Raw genomic sequence first — 21,760 nt, 5'->3', positions numbered from 1 at the left:
TTTTTCTGTTTTAAGTATTATAAAATAACTTGCCTCACATTTCCAATTCTTCTTCAGGTTTTCTGTGTTTTACGACAAATCTCTGCTCATCCTATCTCCGATAGCAGAATGCAAGTTTCTGCCAGAAGTATGACAGAATACTTGAATATAGAATCAGTACATTTAATATAAAACTGGATAATAATACTAACTACAATCTATTTGTAATGTAGCCCCGTTGTTTGAAATATATTGTACATCTTTATTCATGCAAGTTAAGAGAACATTTTAATAAAGTCAGAGCAATTATTTGAGGAGTTTAACTTTAAACCTTGAAAAAAAAGTTCGTAACAAGTAATTGAGGGTGGCAGAGAATCAACAGAATATCATCTAACAAATATTGCTTGTTCTCCCAGAGTGGAAACTCATAAGTGTAATTTGAATTACAGGGGTATTGTTTTATAGTTGTTTTGGTCCTGTCCTGCCAACAGCATTTAAGTCAAATTTGAAAGTGAAAACTATTTATGATTACATTTATCACATCAATATACTCAAAAGAATGACAAAAATGTCAGGTATACAGTTCTGCAGCAAAATAAAACTTTTCTTTAGCTCTTTGTGTTCTGATACAGAAGTGATATCAGACCCCATTTTGAATGGTGTGCATTTTTGGTTAATTGATGCTAGGATATAATTCTCTTCAAGTTCCAACAACAAAGATGATCTTTAAATAATTTGTCACAGGCTCAGTTAGTCAAATGCTTTCTTCGTGATGTATGATTCTATGATTGCATCAGAAACATTAACCACAACACATGACATGGGAATAAGGTATTTAAGCTAATTGGTTAATGGAGGTTAATTCTACAGTTGAGCTGGGCCTGGCACCCCCAGTCACAATCCATCACCATGGTTTTTATTCTCCTCAATTGCTTGTCCAGCTTCCCTGTAAAATAATCTCTCATATCTGCTTCACTCCCTTCTTGTTATTGTGCATTCCACATTCTTGCCATTCTGTGTAAAATCAGCTTCTTCTGCATTTCCTATCAGATTCTCTATGGATTAACTCATATTGGTAGCCTCTATTTATATTCTTTCCCATAAGATCAAATCTTATGAGATGAAATGGATTTTTATCATTGATTGGAAAATCACAAGCTAGGCCACTTCCCAAAAGTGTATTCCTGAGATCTGAGTGAATATGAATACACGTGTTATTTTCACTCTAAGGAGTTGAGTTGTGCTGGAATCAGGGATACTGGATCCAGACATATGACTGAGGTGGAGGGAAGCCAAGAATGGAAGGTTAGTATGCCCACATGTATTTAAAGAGAATGGCCTAATTCTGTGGTTGACCATCCACCTGTCAGCTCTCTCTCACACTACTCTACCAACCCTCCTGCCACCTTCATACATACCCATATACCACATATCTCCCTTATACTCTCTATATCCCTTCCATTTTCTCTCAAATCTTTCAGTCCCCCCCCATACACAATCCCCATCATCTATGCTGGACAAAACTCATAGCACTAGGAAGTCATTGAAATACACTTGAAGTGAAAAACATGATCCACTCAAACATCAGGTGAAACAAGTGCATCTCTTGGAAGCTCATTAAACTGTCAACCAAACACACATTGACACCATTAAAACCTGATTGCAAATCCAACTTTTGCTCTCAAGTGCTTATAAATAAGTCAAAATAAATAAACATCCATTCAAAAATCTCTTTAAGGTATTTAATTGGAGATACCAAGAACTGCAGATGCTGGTGTGAGAAACAATGCAGTGTGGAGTTGGAGGAGCGCAGCTGGCCAGACAGCATAAGAGGAGCAGGAACATTTTGAAACATCTGCTTAAGATATTAAATCCTAGTTGTGTATAACATTGCTAAAAAAAAACAAAAGAGATCTTGCATAGCTATGTAAGTGAACATTGCTGAGCTAAATATTTTAGCGAACATTAGAAATAAGCTATGCATTCATGGAATTCAATTGCACATCTGAGTAAACGAATGCTCAAGAGCTTGACACAATGAAATTGCTGGGGTAAATGACCAGTCATTTGCTTACATATTCAAAAGTGCAACAAGTGGATCAAAGAAGTATTGTATCTGTTCACCTTTTTCAAAGAATCAAATGATGCCTGGAATTTAAATCAATGTAAAAAGCATGCAAAGTGGTATGATTGCACATTAAAAAAAGTTTCTTAGTACTAATAGTTTGGTTCTGCAGAACTTGAGAATTACTGAGAAGAGACACATTTTGCTGATACTTTTCACCTTATATTCATCAAGATAATTGTAATTATATAAAGACAATTCCCACTGGGAATTGTCCTGAGGAGTGAATGATGAAGAGTTCCCACAAATCGATTATCAACAAATTTGTAATACCCTAAAAACTTTATCCACTCTGAAGTAAATTAATGCACGTAAATAGTTGAAAAGTGTTGGTAAACCATGGACATATGTCACTTACATTTTAAGAACTGACCTCTATTATCAACTGTTACATTAAAACATACTTAAATTATTACATATCAATCCATTATGACATTTGAATTCCTCAAAAGCTTTTAAACTTATCTGATATTTTTCTAACTCATCTATTGGCTTCCTCTAAGTTAATAAACAGGTAGATTTGATGCGATTCACACAGCCATCATAAACTTACCACCTCATCGAAGGTAGCCATCTCTGGGGAATTTAAAATTGAAGCAAACCTTGGAATTCTTGCACCAATCAAAATGGTGGCAGACAGCAATCAGGTGAGAAATTTGAATTTAAAGTTCCACTTCCTAACATGGATTTGTTCGGTATCAACTGTTCAAACTTCTGTAACCACGTGAATAAAATTTTCTATTAATTCAGAGTGGTAACATGTCACCGATCAGCTTTCTTTCTTTGAACAGAAAACACTTCCAGCTAGCCAATCCTTTCTCAATATATGTGCCCATGTATTTCTGGTATCATTATTGTTCCGTTAATCCTGTCCAGTGTCTCTATATCTTACTTATGGCATGCAGTACTCTAAGTGAAGTCTAATTTAAATTTAATACAGGTGATAGCATCAATTCACTTGCTCCCTTCTAGAAATAAAGCCAACTATTTGATTTTATTGCATTTTGGTAAAATGAATAAGGCCAGGACTTATGCAATTAATGGTAGGGCCCTGTGTAGTGTTGTCGAACAGAGAGACATGAGGGTTCAGGTACACAGTTCTTTGAAATTTGCATAAAAGGTCAACAGAGTGGTTAAGAAGGCATTTAGCATGCTGGTCTTCAATGATCAGGCCATTGAGTATAGAAATTGGGATGTCCTGTTGAGGTTATACCGGACGTTGGTGAAGTCACTTTTGGAGAACTGTTCACAGTTCTATCACCGTGCTAATGGAAGTAAATTAATTTGGACGGGATTCAGAAAAAACGTACCAAAATGTTACTGGAACTAAAGTGTTGTGATATAAGCTTTCCCCCAACAATGGTCAAGAACACCCTTAACCGCGTCTCCCGCATTTCCGCAACACATCCCTCACACCCCGCCCCCGCCTCAAACGCCCAAAGAGGAGCCCCCTCATTCTCACACACCACCCCACCAACCTCCGGATACAACGCATCATCCTCCGACACTTCTGCCATCTACAATCCAACCCCACAAGACATTTTTCCATCCCCACCCTTGTCTGCTTTCCGGAGAGACCACTCTCTCCATGACTCCCTTGTTCGCTCCACACTGCCCTTCAACCCCACCACACCCGGCACCTTTCCCTACAACCACAGGAAATGCTACACTTGCCCCCACACCTCCTCCCTCACCCCTATCCCAGGCCCCAAGATGGCTTTCCATATTAAGCAGAGGTTCACCTGCACATCTGCCAATGTGGTATACTGCATCCACTGTACCCGGTGTGGCTTCCTCTACATTGGGGAAACCAAGTGGAGGCTTGGGGACCGCTTTGCAGAACACCTCCGCTCGATTTGCAATAAACAACTGCACCTCCCAGTCGCAAACCATTTCCACTCCCCCTCCCATTCTTTAGATGACATGTCCATCATGGGCCTCCTGCAGTGCCACAATGATGCCACCCGAAGGTTGCAGGAACAGCAACTCATATTCCGCTTGGGAACCCTGCAGCCCAATGGTATCAATGTGGACTTCACCAGTTTCAAAATCTCCCCTTCCCCCACTGCATCCCAAAACCAGTCCAGCCTGTCTCTGCTTCCCTAACCTGTTCTTCCTCTCACCCATCCCTTCCTCCCACCCCAAGCCGCACCTCCATCTCCTACCTACTAACCTCATCCCACCTCCTTGACCTGTCTGTCTTCCCTGGACTGACCTATCCCCTCCCTACCTCCCCACCTATACTCTCCTCTCCAACTATCTTCTTTTCTCTCCATCTTTGGTCTGCCTCCCCCTCTCTCCCTATTTATTCCAGCACCCTCACCCCATCCCCCTCTCTGATGAAGGGTCTAGGCCTGAAACGTCAGCTTTTGTGCTCCTGAGATGCTGCTGAGCCTGCTGTGTTCATCCAGCCTCACATTTTATTCTCCGTGATATAAGCTGGATTGGCTGGGACCTTTATCATTGGACTGTAGGAGATTGAAGGGTGACCTTAAACAGGTCTACAAAATGATGAGCAGCATAGATAAGGTGAATACCAAAGGTTTTTCCCTACTTTGGGGGAGTTCAGAACTACGGAGGATATTTTTAAGGTAAGAGGCAAAAAATTTAAAAGGGACCTGATGGGCAGCTTTTTAACACAAAGGGTGCTGCATCTATGGAATGAACTGGCAGAGGAAGTGGCAGATACCGGCACAGTTACAATGTTTAAGAGAAATTTGGACTGGTGTATGAATAGGAAATGTTTAGAGAGATATGGGTCAAATGCAAGCAAGTGGGACTAGTTTATTTCAGGAAACTTCTGTTGGTATGAATGAGTTGGACCGAAGGGTCTGTTTCTGCGCTGTGTGACTCTATGATTCTTCATGATTCTGATTCACTCAAGATGATTTCACAGTTGATGAACGTCTTTCACTATCAAATGGTCAGTTGTCTAAATGGCGCTGGCTGAGGCTATAAATCTCACCATAATTCAAAGTCATAGTAATAAGAATTTAAAAATATCAACCAAATAAAGTGGCATTGAGTTGTTAAGGCAAATATATTTGACAAATCAGTGACTATCTAATTGGATAATGGAATTGCAGTGTGGCTTTTTTGAATTTTCAGATGACATTGAACAAATGATCTGTCAAGGCTCATTAGAAGAAAGCAGATTTATGGTATATAAGGAAATAACGCATGATGAATGCAAAGTTAGTGAATAGAATGGAAGAGAAATGGTATATGCTGAGACTACAAAATTTTGGGAAGCACAACAGTGAGTGCTGAAATGTGCTACGTTCAATTTTATTTGACGTTTACAATTATTTAGACCTCAGTGTAGAGGAGAAAAAGTCAAATTTTGCTGATGAGACAATGATAGGAGGTTTGGCCAACAATGAAGTTGGTTGTAAAAGACAGGCAGATGAGTTACAGAGTAAACAGACATTGTCTAATGCAATTTGATATGAGTGACAACAATAATATACTTTTTGAGAGGAAAAGGAAGGAACTGGAGTATATACTTGTTGGAAAATACATGGATGAACAGGGAAAGACTGTTTCCTGTCTTTGCCAAGTCACTGGGAAAGGCTTGTTTTTTTTTGTAAAGACAGAATACCTCTCAATCCTTATGGAGCAGAGGAGCGTAAGTTGGCATGGACAACATAAGGGCCACATGAGTCGAAAGAGGAAATAGGTATTCATGGGATGTATGATGGATTCTGGAGGTCTGGGTGGTGGTCATGAGGTGGCATGAATGGGGTATGGAGAGTGTGCGTGGGTGTGGTGGGCACTTGTGAGGAATGGGGGTTAGGGGGCTATTCACTTTCTTCACATCTTTGATGAAGAGTCAGTTCACGAAAGCATCAACAGAAGAATAATTTACAAAGGGAGGTAAGGATAGCAAAACTTTCTTTGTGTATTAAAAATGGCTCATAGAATGGTTTATCAGAATAAACGGTTAAACTGGAAACTATTGCATTCTTAAAGGAAAACTACTTTAACCCAGATGCCGTGAAATCAACTGTAGTGCTCTACTGTGTAGTCAGGTCTCCAGCAGCAGGTGGCAATGTTGAGAAAAGGCAACTAAAAGGTGTGGGAGATAATGGGAACTGCAGATGCTGGAGAATCCAAGATAATAAAATGTGAGGCTGGATGAACACAGCAGGCCAAGCAGCATCTCAGGAGCACAAAAGCTGACGTTTCTGGCCTAGACCCTTCATCAGAGAGGGGATGCCCATCCCCCTCTGAAGGGTCTAGGCCCGAAACGTCAGCTTTTGTGCTCCTGAGATGCTGCTTGGCCTGCTGTGTTCATCCAGCCTCACATTTTATTAACTAAAAGGTGTGGAGCTGGATGAACACAGCAGGCCAAGCAGCAGTGTTCATCCAGCTCCACACTTTGTTATCTTGGATTCTCCAGCATCTGCAGTTCCTATTATCTCTGACTGCAGGGGAGTCAGACATCCCATTAGATCATCGATGAAGGAAAGGTGTCTTTTTCAGGTTGGGATTGGAATGAGAGATCTGGTGGAGGGAGAAAGATGGAGGGCAAAGAATTTTTCAACCAAAATGTACAACTATTGTCATAATCGAATGTAAACACTCTGTTTTCCTTGATTTGTCATTAATGTCCCTGAATGGTTACAAAGGTATGATACTTGTGGAATAAAGAATCCTTACTTCATAACCTGTAGGCCTTGTACTTTTTAAAACTCATTCACAGGATGAGGACATTGATTGCTAGGCTCATCCCTAATTGTGTAGAGGTCAGTTTAAAAGTCAAAACAGTGCTGTGGGTCTGGAGTCACATGTAGGCCAGACTGAGTAAGGATGGCAGTTTCTTTCCCAAAAGGATATTGTTGAATCAGATAGGTTTTGCCAACAATTGACAACAGCTTCTTGCTCATCATCAGACTCTTAATTGCAGATTTTCTTGAGTTCAAATTCTACCATGGCAGGGTTTGAACTCAGGTACCTGGGTTCATAGGCTAGTGAAAGCACCACACAACCATTGCCTCCCCAATGTGCAGGTGCTTGAACCTTATGTTACACATTAGCTTAACAGCATAGACCAGTAATGAAGTTTGGGTTAGATGGCTCACTTCCAATTACCTTCAGCAGTTGATCCAACAGAATAGATATCATTGTCTAATTGAAACAGTGTAATCACCTATATTTCCAAAGTAAATGATATGGAGAGACTGGAGAAAATGGTATTGTTCTCCTGGGCACAGAGAAGGTTAAGAAGAAGCTTGATGAAGCCGCGCAAAATAATGAAGGATTTCAATAGAGAATTATTTGTTGGCACAGAAGGATTGTTAATACAGATTTAAACTAATTGGCAAAAGAACCAGAGGTAATGCATCAAAATATGTTTATATGCTGTAATCTTTTGCAATCTGGAATGCGCTGCCTAAAAAAAACGAATTAGAATCCAATTTATTGGTGATTTCCAAAAGACAATTGGATGAATTCTTGAAGAGACAAACATGCAGCAGGAATAAGGGAACAGGATTAATTGATATATACAATTGGATATAACAGAGGAGCTGACACAGCAACAATGGGCCAAATGATCTACATCTATGCTGTATCATTTTATGATCCTATGATAAGTTAAATTAACAATTTACAATGGAAATTGTTAATTTAAATTGAAAAATTACACATATTTCCATGTATTCATTTGATGTAGGGTTAGTTTTTTTTATTTTCATTCCTTCTTGACTTTCGAAAATCCTATTTCAACTCTTGTGGTTGGTTGGCTCATTGAGCTGGTTTGTTGCCCCACGGACGTTTCATTACCCTACTGGGGAACATCATCAGTGCAGCCTCCAATGAAGTGCTGTTTTGTTTTCCTGTCTGCTATTTAAACTCCAGTGTCCATTGAGCTGGATTACCTCACTTCCAGTTTTCCTTTGCAGTGGAGTATACGTAGGGTCTAGCTCTGTGTTTGTTGGCGGTCTTCTCAGTGGAGAACGAGGCCTCGAGGAATTCCCATGCTTCTGTCCCAAGATCCTTGTGTTGTCCCAATCAACCTGGTGGTTCTCCTTATCCATGTGGATGGAGATGAGTTAGTATTGGCCGTGCCTTTTTGTTGCTAGTTGATGTTCATGTACTCTTGTGGCTGATTTTCTTCCTGTCTGTCCAATGTCATATTTGTCACAGTCTTTGCAAAGAATCTTGAGTATGACATTGGTTCTGTCCATAGTGGGCAGTGGGTCTTTGGTTCAGGTGAGCAGTTGGTGTAGGGTTGATGTGGGTTTGTGTGCTACTCTGATGCCCAGTGGTTGTAGGAGCCTTGTGGTCAGTTCAGATGTGTGCTTGATGTAGGGTAGTGTGTTGACTGTTTTAGGGTGTACAGTATCTTCCTGTTGTTGTTTGTGTAATAGGCATCATCTGACCCAGTTGTTCGGGTATCTGTTGTCTTTGAATACTTGGAAGAGGTACTCTTCTTCGTTTTGGCGTAGTTCCGGGTTGTTGCAGTGTGGTGTTGCCCATTTAAATAGCGTTTTTACATAACTTCATTTAAGGATGTTAGGGTAATTGCTGTTGAAATTCAGTGCTTGGTCAGTGTATGTGGCTTTTCTGTGTACCTTTGTTAGGAATTCCCCATTTGTCCTGCATTCCACAATGATGTCCAGGAATGAGAGCTGTTTTTCCTTTTCCACTTTCCTGGTGAATTTGATCCTGGTGACATTGTTGTTTCTTAGTTCATGTGTTTCCTCTAGTTTGGTCCATTTAATAATGACAAAGGTGTTGTCCACGTATCAGATCCATAGCTGTGGTTGGATTAGCGGAAGAGCCATGCTTTCAAGTCTCTGCATCATCGCTTCAGCTACACTCCAGAGATAGGTGATCCCATGGGTGCCCATGAATCCGGTCATATGTTTGACCGTTAAAGGTATAGTGGGTCATGAGGCATAGGTCCAGTAATTTCAGCATGTTGTCTGTGGAGATGGTGTCACTCGGGTCTTGTTCTTGTTTTAATAGTGTCAGTGTTTCTCTTGCCAGTGGTATGTCTATCCATGTGAATAGGGCAATAACATCAAATGATACCATGGTCTCGTTGTCATCCATTCTTATGTCGTTGACTCTTCGGCTGAGTGGATTGAGTGGGTGGCTTGCTGATGAGGTGCTTTAGTCTCTGTTGTAACTCCTTGGCTAAGATATGTGATGACGTGTCTGGCAGGGAGACTATGGGTCTGGGGGTTACTTTCGGTTTGTGTACTTTCAGGAGGCCATAGAATCAGGGGGTGTTAGTTCCTTCTGGTTTCATTCTTAGTCTGTTGATTTTTCCACTGTTTGACTCTCTTTCGTATGTTGAGAATCTTGTTGCCTAGTTGTAGATTAGATTAGATTAGATTCCCTACAGTGTGGAAACAGGCCCTTCAGCCCAACAAGTCCACACCGCCCCTTGAAGCATCTCACCCAGGCCCACCCCCCTATAACCCACACACCCCTGAACACTATGGGCAATTTAGCATGGCCAATCCACCTAGCCTGCACATCTGTTGGACTGTGGGAGGAAACCAGAGTACCCGGAGGAAACCCACGCAGACACAGGGAGAATGTGCAAACTCCACACAGACAGTTGCCCGAGGCTGGAATTGAACCCGGGTCCTTGGCGCTTTGAGACTGCAGTGCTAACCACTGAGCCGTAGTGTCTGGTCTATCTCCCCTTGCTGGTATGTGCTCTCGACAGCTAGTGCCAGTGCCTTGCAAAGGTAGTCCCATTTATTTAGTATTACTGTCATGCGCCCTTTGTCTGTTGGTAGCATTCTGATGTTTTTGTCCCTTTTCAGTCCTTCTTGGGTCTTCCTTTCTGATGTGTTAAGAGCGTTAAGTTCACTTTGCCCGATATACGTTATACCTTATATATAATCTATTGCAAAAAAATCCAGAAGTGAGGTAATCCAGCTCAATGGACACCAGAGTTTAAATAACAGGCAGGAAACTACATCGGTGCTTCATTGGAGGCTGCACTGATTATGTTACCCAGCAGGGTAATGAAACATCTGTGGAATAACGAACCAGCTCAGACAGTCAACCAACCACAACATCCACAACCTGAGCTCCAAATCTACTCAAAAACCTCTTTCCATTCTGAAGTGACCACAATCCAGAATTAAGGCTGTGTTGATTCCTTGGAAATGTCTTGCAGCTAATTTCAGCAAGAGGTATAAAATCAATTATCGATACTGGATTGATTTTTTTTAACAGAATTAAATTAAATTCACAACAATGCTCAATGAAAATATTGCAGATAAACCAAGAAAATGATTTATATGTAAACTTTTGTCCCTTTAAATATGTTAACAGAAGTTTGCATATGAGTTTGTGGTTAGTCTAATCTTCTTCAGACATTTTGGGTCAGATCTTGTTGGAATCAAATTTTGATTATTAACATTTCTGTGGAGCTCCTTCCTGTGCCGTGGCATTCTATTTGTTGACAAAGTAAAAGATATATCTTCATCTTCCTTGACATATGTGCAACCTTTGATAGAATTACCTGCATTATTCTCCTTCATGTAATGAGGCATCGACGGATGAGCAATCTAGATTTTGAGGAATATTCTTTTCTGAAGAACGGTGCAGACCCAAAACATCAGCCTTCCTACTCCTCTGATGCTGCTTGGCCTGCTGTGTTCATCCAGCTCTACACCTTGTTGTCTCAGATTCTCCAGCACCAACAGTTCCCACTGTCTCTAATATTCTGGGGACAGGGGTTCAAATCATACCACATTGGATTGTGAAATTTGAATTCAATGTAAAAAGAAAACTGGAATAAAACCCCAACCCTAACCTATCCATCTTGCCTGGGTGGTGACTACAAAAACCCATCTGGCTCACTAATGTCCTTTAAAGAAGGAAATCTGCCTTCCTTACCTGAACTAGCCTGTACGTAACTCTCAAACTCCTGGTAATTAGGAATGGGCAATAAATGTTGACCTAGCCAGTGATGCCCAAACCCATTATGTGAATAAAAAGAGACCGTCCACTGTCATCGAGCTGAGGAAAAACTTTGGCTTGCTTACTTCTGTTCCTGTCTAACTAATTGCATTTAGAATATCACTTGTAACGCATTCTCTTCCTACTCACAAACTATCCCCACAAATAACAATCACAGCAGACAAATACCAGGCAATGACCTTCTCCAACAAAAGTGAATCTAGCCATATTCCCTCGACATTCAATGATATTGTCATCTCTGTGCCCTCCACCATCTACATGTTAAAGGTTATCATTGACCAGAAACTTAACTGGGCCAGCTATATAAGTATTATGACTACAAGAGATGGTCAAAAGCTGGGAATTCTGCAGTCCATAACTCCTGACTCCCCAGCACATGCTCACAATCTAGAAGTAACATGTCAGCAGTATGATGGAATATTTTTCAACTTACTTGGATCTTTACACTTAAGAAGCCTGACACAATCCAGGATAAAGCAGCCATTAACTACCTAAATATTAACCCTTTCCATTTCTGGCATATGAAGGCAGTAGTGTGTAGCAGCCACAATGTACACTGCAGCAACTCACCAGTGCTCTCTTGACATCACCTTCTAAACCCAAAGCTTCTAGCTCATAAAGAGGAAAAGGATGACATGGATTGACCACCAGTTGCAAATTCCCTTTCAAGCTACACGCTATCCTGACTTCGAATATATTGCCATTCTTTCTCCCTTGCTGCATCAAAACCCTTTCTAACAGCTCTGTACATGTATCTATTGTTGGACTGCAGTCATTCAAGGAGGCAGCTCAGCTTCTAAAAGGCAACGGGCTGGCCTTTCTAGTGCTGGCACTTCTACCCCATGAAAGAATTTTTAAAATACTACCTCAGGTGTGTCCCCAATGACCTAGACAAGCACCTTCACATTTTTCCCCTACATGCTGACCCAGGGACATTTTTTGAAAGCAAAGTATTAGTTTTCATATGTATGTAGATGACACTTGGCTGTACCTCACTCTTTCTCTACCTCTCTCTCTCAGCCTTTCTTCTGTTGCTAAATTATCAGACTGTTTTCCCACATCCTATACTGGAGAAGAGGATATTTTCTACAATTTAATGTTTGTAAAACTAAAACCAGACCCCAGGCTGAACTTTACCCCCAACAACTAGGGCCGAAGGGCCTGTTCTGCGCTGTATTGTTCGATGTTCTACTGATTCCATCTCACTACCTGCGAACTGTCCCAGATTAAATTTTCTCTATTCATAACATTTTGTCGCATTTGACCTGAAGGTGAACTAACATCACTGAGGTTGTCTCATCACAGCATGCCTGTTGCGAAAATCTATGTTCATGTCTTTGTTACTTTTAGCCTTACATATTCTGACACATACCTAGTTGAATTCCACATTCTCAGTGAATGTTATGTCATCCAAAACTTGGCTGCCTGTGTCTTAACTCACAGAAACACCCATTCCAGCCTTCAGCTTCATGTTCATAAACCTCATAGATCCCCAGTCAGGCAACATCTTCAGTTCGCATCTTTGTTTTCAAATCCCTTCGGGGTCATAGCCTTGCAACCTCTCCATCTCCCCATTCATCCTTTCCACCCCCCATCAAACTACCCCATCTCAATAATTCCCCCAACCCTACCAGCCCCATGAGATATCTCTGAGACATGTCTGCTTCTCCAGTTTTGGCCTTTTCAGCATTCCTAAATTTAATTGTTATACTCTTGACAACAACCTGTAAGTGCCAAGGTTAAGCTCTGGAATTCCTGCCCTTGAACTTTCTACACCTTCTTCCTCCTTTAAGATATTCCCTTAACACTGTTAAATCCCAATTCTTTGACCAAGATTTTGGTTATCTGCCCCAATATCATTTTATGTGGCTCAGCCGAGTTCCATTTGATAACACTTCTGTGACATTTGGAACATTTAAAATTTTGCTATATTGAAAAGGCTGCATAAATGCATGCAGTTTTTGTGAAAGAATTGTTGCAATTCATCATCACAAGTGTAACAGACTTTATAGTGAAAGTGAAATGTAAAATCATAGAATCATTAATATCAAAGTAATGAATAGCATTAAGCATTCACAGTGGCTGAACAGCCTATGTTAAATGAGAATACTTTTATCATGTATTATAATGTACTTGTATAAGGTATGGCATTGTCTGATATTGCTTTATTTCACAATTGCTGTTAGATTTATTTCATGTCCCTATTAATCAGTGCATTGTTATTTTATTAGAAAAATCATCAACCCTCCCCTCTCGATAGTTGGAAATCTAACTATTTATATACAAGTCCTACTTGTTACAAAAATAATTTCTAAACAAACAAATAAAAATGTGACTGGGTCACAAGGAAATCCTTCTCTGTTTTTACAGGAGAGTTGTTACAGTTTTTCAAAAGTTTTTTTTTGCCAATATAAAGAAACTGCTGTAAAACGACGCTGGAATTATTCCCTCGTGGTATCTGTAGGCTACCTGGTGGACGTTCAATGCAGCTGTGTCAGTGAATCTACTGACACAAGCCTTCAGGTCGCTAACGTTCAAAACATGGGAAGCAGATGGTCACCTGCCTGACCTCATAGGTTACATCTTGTGCTGAAAAGAAATACTCACTGCTTCTCCCTACAATTGCAACCATATCCTTTGTGTGGGGGAGAATCAGTAGCCTGGCAAGGAAATCTGTGCCAATTACACAGAACCTTTCAGTATCAGGCAGAACAAAGTGTTCCTGACACTTGCTAATGAGGTGCATAATTAGAGTCCACCAAAAGTATGAAAAAACTGTACCTTCCCTTTTATTAAATCAGTTTATTTATTGCAGACTACCATGAGGCATCAGATCAGATTACCTGCTTCTCCATATTTTAAACATTGTCTTTCAGTCCACTGACTTTTATTAGATTCCCTACAGTGTGGAAACAGGCCCTTCGGCCCAACAAATCCACACCGCCCCTTTGCAGCATCCCACCCAGACCCATCCCCCGTAACCCACACACCCCTGAACACTATGGGCAATTTAGTATGGCCAATCCACCTAGCCTGCACATCTTTAGGACTGTGGGAGGAAACCGGAGCACCCGGAGGAAACCCACGCAGACTCCGGGAGAATGTGCAAACTCCACACAGACAGTCGCCCGAGGCTGGAATCGAACCCGGGTCCCTGGCGCTGTGAGGCTGCAGTGCTAACCACTGAGCCACTGTGCCGCCCTTTATCCACAAGTATCATCCATACTTTCCATAAAGTCCCAACTTATTGTGTGTAATGTTAATTTGGAGTTGCAAATTTACCAATTAAGTTATAAATGTGAGGTGATGTGTTTGGTATGAAGGACAGACAATATAAAATATAAACTTTAAAAAAGAGGCCATAATATTTAAGTGGTGAAGGAGCAGAGAGGACTGGGTCTTTATGCACATCGGCCATGGGAGGTAGCAGAATAGGTAGGCAGAGTAATTAATAGAACACACAGTATCATAGGCTTTACAATAAGGGCATAGAGTACAAGTTAAAGTAACAAAAGCAAAGAGTGTTGGAGAAACTCCGTAGGCCTGGCCACATCTGTGGAGAGAGAAACAGAATTACTGTTTCACATCCAGTATAATACTCCTTCAGAATTCAGAAACTGTTAACTCTATTTTTCTTTTCACAGATGCTGCTGGATCTGCTAAGTTTCTCCAGCATTCTCTGTTTGTTTCAGATTCCCAGCATCTGCAGTATTTTACTTTTATGCGAGTAAATTATTTGTTTAAAATTCTCTAATATGTCGTTTTGGATGTATAATTTAGCTATATTAGGCTAATTTAGATGTTAAATAGACATGGCACAAGCCACTTGTTAGACCTCAGCTAGCATGTTGTCTACAATTGTGGAAGCCACACTACTAAAACAATGTTAATACATGGGAGAGAATGTAGTAACAATTTATGGAAGTAATTCCAGGAATGAAGAACTTCAGTTATGAGAATAGATTGGAGAGATTTGGAAAATTCACTTTGGAGAGAAAAAGGCTCAGAGGAGATCTGAGCAACGCTTTCAAAATGATGAGAGGCGTGGATGGAGTAGACAGGGAAGCACTGTTCCTACTTGTAAAAGGATTGGGAATAAGCTGGCACAGATTTGAAGTGATATACAAATCTGGCAAATGTGAGTTAATGGAAAACTTTTTCTCACAATGTTCAAGTCTGTAATGCACTGCCTGGAAGTCTGAGGGAGGCAGATTCAGTTTGGGCATTCATTGGATGATTATTTGAATGGAAACAATGTGAAAATGTATCCAGAAAAGGCAGGCAAAGGAAACTCATATAGAATCCCTACAGAGTGGAAGCTGGCCATTCAGCTCATCGAGACCACACTATCCCTCTGAAGACCATCATACCCATGCCCACCCCTTTACCTTATACTTGCATTTCCCATGCCTAATCTGTCTAGCCTGAACACTATGGACAATTCAACATGGCCAATCCACCTAGCCTGCACATCCTTAGACTGTGGGAGGAAGCCAAAGCAAACCCACGCAGCCATGGGGAGAATGCGCAAACTCCACACACAGTCACCTGATGCTGAAATCAAACCTGGCACCCTGAGGCAGCAGTGCTAACCACTGAGCCATTGTGCTGCCCAATCAAATGTCTGATGGAGAGCTAGTGACATGACAGAATGAATGGCTTCCTTCTGCATTGTAACACTTCTGAGATTCTGAGGTACTGATGACTGAACACACAGTCAGACTGCCAGTTGAAAGGATGAGAAACATTGTGCAATAGCAATGTGCTTATGTCACTTGTACAAAATTTACTTCAAAGATTGGTTTGGTTTTGCCTAAAACACAACAACATAAACATTTGAAGCTCTGAATTAGGACTGGCAGTAAATACTGATGCGGCTTTCAGCCATTTGGATTGCTATTTTATGATGTCTTGAGAGACATCATTTGAGAGACCAGCAAAGCAGCAGGTGAGTATTTAAATATATACTATGATAGTTTCAAAATAACAGATTTATCAGGAATACAATGCCAGGATAACAAGTAGGAAACAGAATGAGGAAAAATAAGAAAAAAGCAAACAAGTAAAAGTAAGCTGTTTAAAACTGTTTCAGTGATAATGGGAACTGCAGATTCTGGAGAATCCAAGATAACAAAATGTGGAGCTAGATGAACACAGCAGGCCAAGCAATATCTTAGGAGCACTAAAGCTGATGCTTCGGGCCTAGACCCTTCATCAGAAAAGGGGGATGGGGAGAGGGTTCTGAAATAAATAGGGAGAGAGGGGGAGGTGGATTGAAGATAGATAGAGGAGAAGATAGGTGGAGAGGAGACAGACAAGTTAAAGGAGCAGGGATGGAGCCTGACGAGGTGAGTATAGGTGGGGAGGTAGGGAGGGGATAGGTCAGTCCGGGGAGGACTGACAGGTCAAGGGAGCAGGATGAGGTTAGTAGGTAGGAAACGGAGGTGCAGCTTGAGGTGGGAGGAGGGAATAGGTGAGAGGAAGCACAGGTGAGGGAGGCGGCGACAAGCTGGCCTGGTTTTGGGATGCAGTGGAGAAGGGGAGATTTTGAAGCTGGTGAAATCCACATTGATACCATTGGGCTGCAGAGTTCCCAGGTGGAATATGAGTTTCTGTTCCTGCAACCTTGTGGCTTCTTCTACATCGGACATCTGCCAATGTGGTAAACTGAATCCGCTGTACCCATTGTGGCTTCCTCTACATCAGGGAAATCAAGCAGAGGCTTGGGGACCACTTTGCAGAACACCTACGCTCGGTTTGCAATAAACAACTGCACCTCCCAGTCGTGAACCATTTCAACTCCCCCTTGCGTTCCTTAGACAACATGTCCATCCTGGGCCTCCTGCAGTGCCATAATGATGCCACCCGAAGGTTGCAGGAACAGCAACTCATATTCTGCTTGGGAATCCTGCAGCCCAATGGTATCAATGTGGATTTCACAAGCTTCAAAATCTCCCCTCCCCCCACTGCATCTGAAAACCAGCCCAGCTTGTCCCCACCTCCCTAACTTGTTGTTCCTCTCACTTATCGCCTCCTCCCACCTCAAGCTGCGCCTCCATTTCCTACCTACTAACCTGACCCTGCCCCCTTGACCTGTCTGTCCTCCCCAGACTGCCCTATCCCCTCCTTATCTCTCCACCTATACTCACCTCTACAGGCTCCATCGCCACCCCTTTAACTTGTGTGCCTCCTCTCCATCTTCTCCTCTATCCATCTTCGATCCACCTCCCCCTCTCTCCCTAGTTATTTCAGAACCCTCTCCCCGTCCCCCCTTTCTGATCAAGGGTCGAGGTCCGAAATGTTACACTTTGCTTGGCCTGCTGTGTTCATCCAGCTCCACAGTTTGCTATCTCTGTTTAAAACTGTTTACTGAATTAACTTGGATGTATTTAACATTTTAAAAATAATTTTAGGTCATAAAATTTCTCTTAGAATAAGAACAAAAAGTATATCCTCAGCAGGCCAGGTAGCATCTCTGGACTGAAATAAAGTTAACATTTCAGATCAATGATTCTTCATTAGAAAGTTTCTCTGGACATTGGTCTAATTTTTAATTACAAAACAGATATTGTTTCAGTTTGAAACTGGTTTTAATATGAAACGGTTTGTCCAATGACAGTGAGCTGCTTTCAATCTCAGAACCAATCTATTGTGTTGCAACCATGGAAAGTCGTTCTTTTCCTAGGAAAGACTACCACCAGGAATTTGATGAAAAAAGTAGTTTGTGTTAATCTCTGTCCCATTGCAACTCTCTTGTAATCTCTTCGGCCTTGAAACTGCTCGACCATGTCCTGAAGCAAACCAGGTACCACAGCCATATCACCTTCCTCAGCACCTGCCTATGGAACCGGATCATCCCCAATGGTCTACAGTCTACATTTCAGCCTTCCCAATTTGGCCCCAACTGTGACCACCTCTACACCCAGAATATTCAGACCCTTCAGAAGCGTTTCTCCCTGCGAGTCCTGAAACAGACACACCCAGCCATGCGCCGGCACCTCCACACACTGCAATCCAGCCTGCCCCAGCTCAGAGCCTCCCTCTCCCAGACCTGCAAAGGACCTCTGCTGTTTTTTATCCTCTGCAGGATCCACAGACTGAACACCCAGTTTCACTCAGTTTTACTGGACACCAAAAATCGTAAGTACAACCAACTCACTGGTCCCTGCCACCCACAAGAGGATTCCTGTGCCTCCCAAATCCCGAGTCTGTCCCTGCCCCTCCCCCACCATGCACCGGTCACCATTGACCATGAGGACACAGCCGGAGACCCCACCGATGACGTCACATCCGCCTCTGCCGGCCACACCACTTCCGGGACCGCTGCTGCAGTCACCGCCTCCACTTCCAGTCACAACACCTCACACACCACCCTCACCGCAGCTGCTGCCGCCCACCCCGATCCTCCAACCGCTGACGGAACCCCGCCCACGGCCGATGCTGACGGAACCCCGCCCACGGCCGACGCCGATTGAACCCCGCCCACGGCCGATGACCTCATCGCTCCGCCCACAACCTCCACAGCCAGCAACCCCAGTGAAGACAGCCATACTGAGCCCTGCCGCATCTTCACCATCCCCCCAGACCTCCCACTGACTGAGGACGAACGGTCAGTCCTTAGTAAGGGGCTCACCTTTGTCCCCCTACAACCACACATCAACGAATACCAGTCACGATTGGACATCGAGCAGTTTTTCCGCCGCCTTCGCCTCCACGCCTACTTCTTCAACCGGGAACCTAACCTCCCTCCACTGACCCCTTCACCCGCTTCCAACACAAGTCCTCCTCCTGGACACCACCCCCAGGCCTCCTACCCTCCCTCAACCTCTTCATCACTAACTGCCGTCGAGACATAAACCGCCTCAACCTCTCCACCCCCTCACCCACTCCAACCTCTCCCCCGCAGAACGGGCAGCCCTCCGCACCCTCCGCTCCAACCCCAACCTCACCATCAAACCCGCAGACAAGGGTGGCGCAGTGGTAGTATGTCGCACTGACCTCTACATCACCGAGGCCAAACGCCAACTCTCCGACGCCACCTCCTACCGCCCCCTCGATCATGACCCCACACCCGAGCACCAAACTATCATCTCCAACACCATTCATGACCTCATCACCTCAGGGGACCTCCCACCCACAGCCTCCAACCTCATTGTTCCCCAACCCCGCATGGCCCATTTCTATCTCCTTCCCAAAATCCACAAACCTGCCTGCCCTGTTCGACCCATCGTCTCAGCCTTCTCCTGCCCCACCGAACTCATCTCCACCTATCTGGACTCCATTTTCTCCACTTTGGTCCAGGAACTCCCCACCTACGTCCGTGACACCACTCATGCCCTCCACCTCCTCCAGGACTTCCAATTCCCTGGCCCCCAACACCTCATTTTCACCATGGACGTCCAGTCCCTATACACCTGCATTCCGCATGCAGATGGCCTCAAGGCCCTCCGTTTCTTCCTGTCCCGCAGGCCCGACCAGTTTCCCTCCACCGACACCCTCATCCGCCTAGCCGAACTTGTCCTCACCCTCAACAACTTCTCTTTCGATTCCTCCCGCTTCCTACAGACTAAGGGGGTGGCCATGGGCACCCGCATGGGCCCCAGCTATGCCTGCCTCTTTGTAGATTACGTGGAACAGTCCCTCTTCCGCACCTACACAGGCCCCAAACCCCACCTCTTCCTCCATTTCATTGATGACTGTATCGGCGCCACCTCTTGCTCCCAGAGGAGCTCGAACAGTTCATCCACTTCACCAATACCTTCCACCCCAACCTTCAGTTCACCTGGGCCATGTCCAGCACATCCCTCACCTTCCTGGATCTCTCAGTCTCCATGTCAGGCAACCAGATTATAACTGATGTCCATTTCAAGCCCACCGACTCCCACAGCTACCTAGAATACACCTCCTCCCACCCACCCTCCTGCAAAAATTCCATCCCCTATTCCCAATTCCATCGCCTCCACCGCATCTGGTCCCACGATGAGGTATTCCAGTCCCGCACATCCCAGATGTCCAAGTTCTTCAAGGACCGCAACTTTCCCCCCACAGTGGTTGAGAACGCCCTTGACCGTGTCTCCCGCATTTCCCGCAACACATCCCTCATACCCCGCCCCCACCACAACCGCCCAAAGAGGATCCCCCTAGTTCTCACACACCACCCCACCAACCTCCGGATACAACGCATCATCCTCCGACACTTCCGCCATCTACAATCTCACCCCACCACCCAAGACATTTTTCCATCCCCACTCCTGTCTGCTTTCCGGAGAGACCACTCTCTCCATGACTCCCTTGTTCGCTCCACACTGCCCTTCAACCCCACCACACCCAGCACCTTCCCCTGCAACCGCAGGAAATGCTACACTTGCCCCCACACCTCCTCCCTCACCCCTATCCCAGGCCCCAAGATGACTTTCCATATTAAGCAGAGGTTCACCTGCACATCTGCCAATGTGGTATACTGCATCCACTGTACCCGGTGTGGCTTCCTCTACATTGGGGAAACCAAGCGGAGGCTTGGGGACCGCTTTGCAGAACACCTTCGCTCGATTTGCAATAAACAACTGCACCTCCCAGTCGCAAACCATTTCCACTCCCCCTCCCATTCTCTAGATGACATGTCCATCATGGGCCTCCTGCAGTGCCACAATGCTGCCACCCGAAGGTTGCAGGAACAGCAACTCATATTCCGCTTGGGAACTCTGCAGCCCAATGGTATCAATGTGGACTTCACCAGCTTCAAAATCTCCCCTTCCCCCACCGCATCCCAAAACCAGCCCAGTTCGTCCCCTCCCCCCACTGCACCACACAACCAGCCCAGCTCTTCCCCCCCCACCCACTGCATCCCAAAACCAGTCCAACCTGTCTCTGCCTCCCTAACCTGTTCTTCTTCTCACCCATCCCTTCCTCCCTCCCCAAGCCGCACCTCCATCTCCTACCTACTAACCTCATCCCACCACCTTGACCTGTCCGTCTTCCCTGGACTGACCTATCCCCTCCCTACCTCCCCATCTATACTCTCCTCTCCACCTATCTTCTTTTCTCTCCATCTTCGGTCCGTCTCCCCCTCTCTCCCTATTTATTCCAGAGCCCTCACCCCATCCCCCTCTCTGATGAAGGGTCTAGGCCCGAAACGTCAGCTTTTGTGCTCCTGAGATGCTGCTGGGCCTGCCGTGTTCATCCAGCCTCACATTTTATTATCTTGGATTCTCCAGCATCTGCAGTTCCCATTATCACTGTGTTAATGATGCACGTCTTTATCATTACTAGTAGGATTTATGCAATAGGAATCTGGTGCTATTTCCACAGGAAAGTTAGTCACTTTTGTCCTTTCATAGAAAAAATATGATGTCACCTCAAGAAAAATCACTGCTGACTGTCATTGTGCAATTAACATCACTGTGCCAATTGCATATTACATTAGTAATATTTTACCCAGAATGGTAAATGCACAAACTCTTTCCTACCTATACGCTGAGCTGACTCTAACTGTTTATATGTTGCAAGGGTGCCTCCTTCATAGTTGCAGACCACTTTAGCTTCTTTCAAGGTGAGCTGGTATTTTCCTTTGCGTGATTCTCTGTGATAAACACCAGCCGCTTGTTCTGTAATGACAAAATAGTAGATCAGTTTTGAAACATTCCAATACAATCTACGTTTTAAGCATTGATAAGTCAAACCTTTCAGTTTAGCTTCCATTTA

At 43.8% G+C, this 21,760-nt stretch overlaps 1 protein-coding gene across 1 annotated transcript in view; it reads right to left on the bottom strand.

Moving 5' to 3' along the window:
• Positions 1-21,760, bottom strand: part of tnfaip6 (tumor necrosis factor, alpha-induced protein 6) — a 54,953-nt gene that overhangs the window by 22,138 nt on the left and 11,055 nt on the right. The window contains exon 2 of the mRNA XM_059647481.1: positions 21,526-21,663. Within this exon, the coding sequence (XP_059503464.1) occupies positions 21,526-21,663 (138 nt within the window). The remainder of the gene's footprint in view (positions 1-21,525; positions 21,664-21,760) is intronic.

This window comes from Stegostoma tigrinum, chromosome 7, assembly GCF_030684315.1.
Source record: "Stegostoma tigrinum isolate sSteTig4 chromosome 7, sSteTig4.hap1, whole genome shotgun sequence".
NCBI classification, from domain to species: domain Eukaryota; kingdom Metazoa; phylum Chordata; class Chondrichthyes; order Orectolobiformes; family Stegostomatidae; genus Stegostoma; species Stegostoma tigrinum.
The sequence above is the reverse complement of the archived record's forward strand: the minus strand, read 5'-3'. Positions and strand labels throughout refer to the sequence as shown.